This window comes from Rhinopithecus roxellana, chromosome 8 (assembly GCF_007565055.1).
Source record: "Rhinopithecus roxellana isolate Shanxi Qingling chromosome 8, ASM756505v1, whole genome shotgun sequence".
Classification (NCBI taxonomy): domain Eukaryota; kingdom Metazoa; phylum Chordata; class Mammalia; order Primates; family Cercopithecidae; genus Rhinopithecus; species Rhinopithecus roxellana.
Window position 1 is genome coordinate 58308282 of NC_044556.1, and position 9657 is coordinate 58317938.

At 38.6% G+C, this 9657-nt stretch overlaps 1 protein-coding gene across 1 annotated transcript; it reads right to left on the reverse strand.

The window, feature by feature from the left end:
• Window positions 1-1392: 1392 nt before the first annotated feature.
• Window positions 1393-2453, reverse strand: LOC104657383 (olfactory receptor 10K1). Its single transcript, XM_010357167.2, has one exon. It carries the CDS (start codon window positions 2203-2205, stop codon window positions 1438-1440), a length of 768 nt encoding a protein of 255 aa, XP_010355469.2. The 5' UTR covers window positions 2206-2453; the 3' UTR covers window positions 1393-1437.
• Between the last annotated feature and the right edge of the window lie 7204 nt (window positions 2454-9657).

Sequence of the window (9657 nt, forward strand, 5' to 3'; positions counted from 1 at the left end):
CCATTCTACAGTACCTATGTATATCAAAATATCATGTTGTACACCATAAATATATACAATTTTACTTGTCAATTAAAAAGCATTTTTAAAACAGGATTTGTACAGGGCTTCTTTGCTTGTCTGCAACTCATCCAGTTCTTGCTTCAGGGGTTTTGTACACGTTGTTTCTTCTGTCTAAAAGAATATCCCCTTTACCTGATGACTTTTACTCACCCTTCAGGTTACATGCAGGCTAACTGTCAGTTTCTCTGGGAAACCAACCCTATACCATTCAATCTAAATTAGGTTTATCTTAGTATTCTTTCCTCTATCCCCTGCATGCACTTTTTCTTCAGGGAATCAACTTAAACTGGTAAAGTATTTTCCTCATGTTTCTGTTTACTGGAACTATCCTGAACCAGACAATAAGGTCTATGAGGGCAGAGACCACATTTATTTTGTTCATCACATTTATTTGTGTTGAAACAAGCAAATAATTGGTTAGCTTCAGAGCGTACAAGAAGGCATATAGAAAATGAAGAATAACAAAACTAGAAATGATAATACTGAAAATGTAGGCAGAAACTAGATGATAGATCCATGACAATGAAGGACTCTTGGCATTATCTTGTATGGCAAAGGGAGTCACTGGAGGGTTTTCCATGGGTTTTGTGGTCATTCTAGGACTCTAGCCTTCTATTAATATTAACTCAAGCCCTTTGCTTGGAATTGAGATATTTCAGCAATGAAACATTTGAGGCAATGCTAGTAGCTTCCTTGAAGAGAGTAAATTAGTATGGTGTTTCAGGAACAAATGTGGGGGCTAAGACAAACTAGTATGTGAAGGACATACATGTGCATCAGGAGGAGAACCATAAAGTGGAACAAAGGAAGAACAAAACAACCCCAAGTAAAGGCAAAGATATTTCAATAGGTAGGTTCAGGATATTAATCCGGGACAAAAAGGACCACCAAGATTTGTAGCAGAATGTGTGGGACCAAAGTTTTCTGTTGTCTTTAGGAAAAGAAAAGTATGGATAGATGGATTTCCTGCTTTTTTTCCTTTTTTTCTTCTTCTTCTTTTTTTTTTTTTTTTTTTTGGATACATCTTTTCTTTCCTGGTGTATCCAGGCTGTCTACTTCGAGACATAGCTCTCATCAGTTCGGATGCATCTTTGCTCTCATATTAGTTTTTAAATTAGCAATATTTAAAGCAGTAAAATATAACTAAATTTGTTATGGAACTGAGTGCTCTGTTCCTGTATGTGATTAGTCTTGTTAAAGTATCACGGACAGTAGAAAGCCAGACTGTCTTAACTTCTGTGAGCCTCATTCCTCTCACATGTAAAATGTTCTTATGTTACAGTGGAGTTGAATAATTAAATGAAAAAAAAAATGTGTAAAAGCACACAATTTGCCTGGCATGTACTAAGCATTAGCAGTTTAAAAAATGGCTCTTTAATTAAGAGGATATAAAGTTTGGCTGATTGTTCTTCGTAGGGCTGATTTGGATTCCTTATTTCTCAGACTATACATCATTGGATTGAACAATGGGGTAAGGATGGTATATGACACAGATATTAGGGTGTCTTCCCTTGAAGAGTAATTGGTTTTGGGCCTTAAGTATATGAAAGAAGCATAACCATAGTGAACAGTTACCACAATGAGATGGGAGGCACAGGTAGAGAAGGTCTTGTATCTTCCAATGGAGGAAGGGATTTTTAGAATGGCAGAGATGATGCAGATGTAGGAGACTAGGATAAGTAGCAGAGGAATGACCAAGGCAAATACACCAAGCATGAATATGACCAGCTGACTGAGGCCGGAGTGCTGAGATTCCAGTTTAAGGACAGGGGAGATGTCACAGAAGAAGTGATGGAGCTGGTTGGAGGAGTGGAAGGGCAGATGAAATACTAGGAAGGTGGTGACCAGGGACACAGTGAAGCCACAGGCACAGGCAGTGGCCACTAGTCCCATACACATCCCATGTCCCACGAGCACTGAGTAGCGCAGTGGGTTACAGATGGCCATGTAGCGATCATAGCCCATGGCTGCCAGCAGGAAGGAGTGAGAGCAGCCAAGGAAGAGGAAGGAAAACATTTCGATGGCACAGCCAAGGAAAGAAATGGTCTTCTTCTGGGCCAACAGGTCAACCAGCATCTTGGGTACAATGACAAAGGTGTAGCAACTCTCAGAGCAAGAGAGGATGGCAAGGAAGGAGTACATGGGAGTATGAAGGGCTCTGTCCAGCACAACGGTGGAAGTGGAGATTGCATTGGTGCCCAGAGTGAACAGGTAGAGGAGCAGGAAGATAACAAAGAGCAGCTGCAGCAGCCTGGCCAGGGATGAGAAGCCAAGGAATACGAACTCTCTCACTGCAGTCTCATTGACCTGCTCCACGGAGAGCACTTCTACATGGAAGAGTCAGGGACAGAGGTAGAAACCAGGATTCAGAAAGGAGAGTGGAAATGTGTGGGAAATTTCACACAAAGTTTGCAGGTGGCAGGCATTTCCAGATATTTGATGAAATTCTTCATTCTCCCATTAAAATGTCTGCTAAAAGAAGAATTAGGCAAAATATGCAAAAGAATAACTGATAGCCAGTTTGGAGGCCTTCTCTAATGTGAAGAACAGGTTATCTCTCTGTAAAAAGATTAGGAAATTTGCTAATAGTTTTTCCTCTAATGTAACATATAGATTATTGTTTTTGTTACTCACTATAAACCCAAGGCAACTCACTCTCCAAAGTGAAAAATGTTAACTTCAGCTACCTGAAGCTGATCAGAATGTAGAATGAAAGAATGAATAATGTTCAGACATAATGATGTGGACTTCAGTTTATCTAACCACGAAATGAGAAAGGAGAGAAAGTATTCCATGATCTCTAAGTAAAGGTGTGAGGACACGTGTATTTATTGGGAACTTTTTATATCTCCAAGAGAACAATGATAAATACTATTGGAAGTTCCACAAGTTGAAACATTGAGTCAAGAGTGAAACAAAAAATAACATTAGCCGCATTAGCTGGATGTGGTGGCTCACACCTGTAATCCCAGCACTTTGAGAATCCAAGGTGGGTGGATTGCTTGAGGCCAGGGGTTCAAGACCAGCCTGGGCAACATGGCAAAAACTTGTCTTTACTAAAAGTACAAAAATTAGCCAGGTATGGCAGCACATGCCTGTAATCCCAGCTACTCGGGAAGCTGAGGCATGAGATTAACTTGAGCCCTGGAGGCGCAGGTTGCAGTGAGCCAAGATTACGCCACTGCACTCTAGACTGGGTGACACAGTGAGAATCTGTCTCAAAAAAATAATAAATAAATAAATAAATAAATAAATAAATAAATAAATAAATATAAATCACATTAGTGCATTAGTCTAAAGAAAAAAATATTTTTTCAGGAAGAGAACAGTCACCAGGTGGTAAAGAGAGATGATTGACTTTGTGGCATTTTGTAACACACTTCACTTTTCCATGCTAAGATAACTTGGAGAAACTCAGAGAAATAAGAGTTTTGCAGAAATGACAGAACTTGCCACAGAATGTGAGAGAAAATGGCACACTTGGGAATTTTGCCAGTTTCCCCTCTCCTGCTGTAAACCATAGACTTTGTATCTTTTGTATGTTGTTATGTTAATAAGATTTCTTTGAACCTTCTGTCACTAAAAGTATTTTGCAAACTGCTATAACAAATTATTTCTAAAGTCATCTTAGGCCTAATTTTTTTTCATGGGAACATTTTTCAATAACCTAACCTAATAAATTTAAAAAGCACTACCTGGATAGAAAATCATCCAGTATGTCTTGCTGGTATCCAGTCTTCATTTATGTACTGCTGGAGTTACTACATCATTTTGCATTGGGAAATTATTGGCATCTGCTACCAGAATTTTGTTGCTGTTACTTTTCCACTTTTCTATTCAATAGCAACTTTTTTTTGTTTTCTGAATCCTAAGTTAATTCATCAGACATTCCTGAAATTCATTATATCTATTCATAGAATTTGGAGATGATTTTTTTTTCTTTCTTACTTACTAGACACTGGTCCTAAACTTAGTTAATATAATTTCTTATTTTAATAACATTAGTATAACTATAAAGATATTACTATTATATATAAACATAGAAAAAGTAAATATAATGTATTCCTCCATATATATTTGTGTGTATGAGTGTGTGTGTGTGTGTATTAGTTATATGTTTTTATATACAGAAAGGTAAAAGTTTCCCTACATAATACCTCCTCCTGGACAAATGAATTCCTATTCATTCAAAACAATGAGGAAATCTAAACTTACGGTCATTGCTTAGCCTTGCCTCATTGCTTTCCCAAAAGACTTCCATTTGAATCTTCTTTCAACTAATCAACCTCTAACCACCACTAGGCCCTCACTCGACTGAATATGATGAATGAATGTAGACCATGGAAGGTGGAATTCTCTGATTCTGAAGGAGTACCTGTATCCAACTGATACCAAAGAGAATTGCTTGGATTAATTTTTGCTAAGGCACATGAGGACAGCTGATTCTAGTCCAGTGGATTTTTATATAGTATTAACATAAATCCATAGCCTAAATGAATCGTGTGATCGATATAATTACCTTTTTATGATCTATGGATTCAGCTCCATGGTGCATCTGAAAAGGCAGCCCCCATCTGCTCAAGATGCCATTAGGGACCACCATAGTGTGTGGTCATCTGTACTGATAGAAAGACATAAGACCAGGAAAATAAAAAATTATCGTCCTGCCAAATACCTTCAAGCAAAATGAAGATGAAAGATCTTTAGGGTGATGTGAAAAGAGTTAGGTTTCAGGTCTAGTATTATGTGACCTTAGATGAGGTACCTACCTTCAACATTTAGTTTTTTTTTTTTTTTTTTTTTTTTTTAATTTAAGGGATAGCATAAACAGTAATGGAATAAAATATTGGGATACATGGGAGGCACTGAGGAAGAGGATCCCTGAACATTTTACAGAGGAATTTTGACTAAGATAGTATCTGAGTAGTATGACCCTTAGGAGCCTTTCTTACTCAGAGAATCAAAGACTCTCCAGTTAGATGATCTCAAAATCCCCTTAATTGTGATATTTTAGAACCTATGAATAGAATTCAGTCTATGATCCTTGGAGATGGTACTTCAGTGTTTTATTTTTCTAATTCCTCAGATGCTCCACTGGGATTTTATGTAATCTGGATTTAAATAGAAACATAGTACTTGAGGGTATTGGGTTCCCCCAAAAGAAGGCAATCTACAGACTTTTCACGTGTAAAACTTTTAAGAAATACAAATATTTATTTTAAGGAAAACATAAATCAGTTAACTGAGAGAAATTATGTAGGCAACTTCAGATATTAAAGGAGTGGAATTTTTAGCTTCTTAGATACAAATAAAAATCTTTAAATTATCCAGATTGTCACATTAAAATGGAGTTTAAGTACTAGATTTCAATTAGACCTAAAAGCACACATCCAGGAGTACACAGCAGAAAGAGAAGCAGAATAGTGAGAAATGAGGGACAAGTGCAGTATCTGTTTCACTTAATCCACGAGTCCACCAATGAACAAAAAAGAGAAGTAGAGGAGGAAGGAAGAAAGGGAGCGAGGGAGGGAGGGAGGAAGGAAGAAAGGAAGGAAGGGAGGAAGGGAATAAGGAAGGAAGGGAGGAAGGAAATAAGGAAGAAAGGAAGAGAGGAAAGAAGGAAATAAGGAAGGAAGGAAGGAAGGAAGGAAGGAAGGAAGGAAGGAAGGAAGGAAGGAAGGAAGGAAGGAAGGAAGGAAGGGAAAAGAAAAAAGAAAACAAAATCTAGCTGTAAGAATGACCCAATATATCATCGAGAACAATTCAGATTTTTTTTTTGTTTTCCAAACGGAGTCTCACTCTGTTGCCCAGGCTGGAGTGCAATGGCGTGGTCTTGGCTCACTGCAACCTCTGCCTCCCAGGTTCAAGTGATTCTCCTGCCTCAGACTCCCAAGTAGCTGGGATTACAGGCACATGACACCACGCCTGGCTAATTTTTGTATTTTTAGTAGAGACAGGGTTTCACCATGTTGCTCAGGCTAGTCTCAAACTCCCGACCTCAGGTGATTGGCCCGCCTTGGCCTCCCAAAGTGTTGGGATTATGGGGGTGAGGCACCACACCTGGCCAAATTCAGAGCATTATAAAGATCATTCCCAGTCACTCTTAGAACCTTCAGTGAAAGGTAGCCTCTTATTCTCCTTTTTAACTCTGCTACTTACCAGAAATGCCATCAATGATCTCCATGGGGTGCACAGAGAGAGGTTTTCTCAAACACTACTCATCATTCAAGTTCAGGCCCCACAAATCCCCAAACTAGGTCAATGTTCCCACTGCTCAGTAAGTACTTACATTGCTCTCTCCCTTCTAATTTAGAGAGAAGCAGCTATTCAGTATTTGGGAGTCTCCTGACAAGTAGCATCAGAGCCACAGATCAGAGCCTGAGGAAATAACAGCAAATGAGAGGGAAGCTGCCTTGAGATAGAAACTCTCATCCAAATCAACAGAGCTAGCCTCTTCCATCTATCAAGACTCTCAGCTTCTCCAGATAAATCACTATCTTCAGAAGTTCTGATCACCAACATGGGCTGTGGTTATTAGAAGCAAGTACTGTAATCACTGGACTCCTGAGGTCTACTGCCCTGGAGCTGCTGTCTTGGGGTTAATTAGAAGTCAAGCTCTGTCAACATCAGACAGATCAATGAGACAGAAAGTTAACAAGGATATCCAGGAATTGAACTCATCTCTGCACCAAGCGGACCTAATAGACATCTATAGAACTCTCCACCCCAAATCAACAGAATATACATTCGTCTCAGCACCACATCGCACTTATTCCAAAATTGACCACATAATTGGAAGTAAAGCACTCCTCAGCAAATGTAAAAGAACAGAAATTATAACAAACTGTCTCTCAGACCACAGTGCAATCGAACTAGAACTCAGGCCTAAGAAACTCAATCAAAACCGCTCAACTACATGGAAACTGAACAACCTGCTCCTGAATGACTACTGGGTACATAATGAAATGAAAGCAGAAATAAAGATGTTCTTTGAAACCAATGAGAACAAAGATACAACATACCAGAATCTCTGGGACACATTTAAAGCAGTGTGTAGAGGGAAATTTATAGCACTAAATGCCCACAAGAGAAAGCTGGAAAGATCTAAAATTGACACTCTAACATCACAATTAAAAGAACTGGAGAAGCAAGAGCAAACACATTCAAAAGCTAGCAGAAGGCAAGAAATAACTAAGATCAGAGCAGAACTGAAGGAAATAGAGACACAAAAAAACCCTCCAAAAAATCAATGAATCCAGGAGTTGGTTTTTTGAAAAGATCAACAAAATTGACAGACCGCTAGCAAGACTAATAAAGAATAAAAGAGAGAGGAATCAAATAGATGCAATAAAAAATGATAAAGGGGATATCACCACCGACCCCACAGAAATACAAACTACCATCAGAGAATACTATAAACACCTCTATGCAAATCAACTAGAAAATCTAGAAGAAATGGATAATTTCCTGGACACTTACACTCTCCCAAGACTAAACCAGGAAGAAGTTGAATCCCTGAATAGACCAATAGCAGGCTCTGAAATGAGGCAACAATTAATAGCCTACCCACCAAAAAAAGTACAGGACCAGATGGATTCACAGCTGAATTCTACCAGAGGTACAAGGAGGAGCTGGTACCATTCCTTCTGAAACTATTCCAATCAATAGAAAAAGAGGGAATCCTCCCTAACTCATTTTATGAGGCCAACATCATCCTGATACCAAAGCCTGGCAGAGACACAACAAAAAAAGAGAATTTTAGACCGATATCCCTGATGAACATCGATGCAAAAATCCTCAATAAAATAGTGGCAAACCGAATTCAGCAGCACATGAAAAAGCTTATCCACCATGATCAAGTGGGCTTCATCCCTGGGATGCAAGGCTGGTTCAACATTCGCAAATCAATAAACATAATCCAGCATACAAACAGAACCAAAGTCAAGAACCACATGATTATCTCAATAGATGCAGAAAAGGCTTTTGACAAAATTCAACAGCCCTTCATGCTAAAAACGCTCAATAAATTCGGTATTGATGGAACATACCTCAAAATAATAAGAGCTATTTATGACAAACCCACAGCTAATATCATACTGAATGGGCAAAAACTGGAAAAATTCCCTTTGAAAACTGGTACAAGACAGGGATGCCCTCTCTCACCACTCCTATTCAACATTGTGTTGGAAGTTCTGGCTAGGGCAATTAGGCAAGAGAAAGAAATAAAGGGTATTCAGTTAGGAAAAGAAGAAGTCAAATTGTCCCTGTTTGCAGATGACATGATTGTATATTTAGAAAACCCCATCGTCTCAGCCCAAAATCTCCTTAAGCTGATAAGCAACTTCAGCAAAGTCTCAGGATACAAAATTAATGTGCAAAAATCACAAGCATTCTTATACACCAGTAACAGACAAGCAGAGAGCCAAATCAGGAATGAACTTCCATTCACAATTGCTTCAAAGAGAATAAAATACCTAGGAATCCAACTTACAAGGGATGTAAAGTACCTCTTCAAGGAAAACTACAAACCACTGCTCAGTGAAATCAAAGAGGACACAAACAAATGGAAGAACATACCATGCTCATGGATAGGAAGAATCAATATCGTGAAAATGGCCATACTGCCCAAGGTTATTTATAGATTCAATGCCATCCCCATCAAGCTACCAATGAGTTTCTTCACAGAATTGGAAAAAACTGCTTTAAAGTTCGTATGGAACCAAAAAAGAGCCCGCATTGCTATGACAGTCCTAAGTCAAAAGGACAAAGCTGGAGGCATCACGCTACCTGACTTCAAACTATACTACAAGGCTACAGTAACCAAAACAGCATGGTACTGGTACCAAAACAGAGCTATAGACCAATGGAACAGAACAGAGTCCTCAGAAATAATATCACACGTCTACAGCCATGTGATCTTTGACAAACCTGAGAGAAACAAGAAATGGGGAAAGGATTCCCTATTTAATAAATGGTGCTGGGAAAATTGGCTAGCCATAAGTAGAAAGCTGAAACTGGATCCTTTCCTTACTCCTTATACAAAGATTAATTCAAGATGGAGTAGAGACTTAAATGTTAGACCTAATACCATAAAAACCCTAGAAGAAAATCTAGGTAGTACCATTCAGGACATAGGCATGGGCAAGGACTTCATGTCTAAAACACCAAAAGCAATGGCAGCAAAAGCAAAAATAGACAAATGGGATCCAATTAAACTAAAGAGCTTCTGCACAGCAAAAGAAACTACCATCAGAGTGAACAGGCAACCTACAGAATGGGAGAAAATTTTTGCAATCTACTCATCTGACAAAGGGCTAATATCCAGAATCTACAAAGAACTCAAACAAATATACAAGAAAAAAACAAACAACCCCATCAAAAAGTAGGCAAAGGATATGAACAGACATTTCTCAAAAGAAGACATTCATACAGCCAACAGACACATGAAAAAATGCTCATCATCACTCGCCATCAGAGAAATGCAAATGAAAACCACAATGAGATACCATCTCACACCAGTTAGAATGGCAATCATTAAAAAATCAGGAAACAGCAGTTGTTGGAGAGGATGTGGAGAAATAGGAACACTTTTAC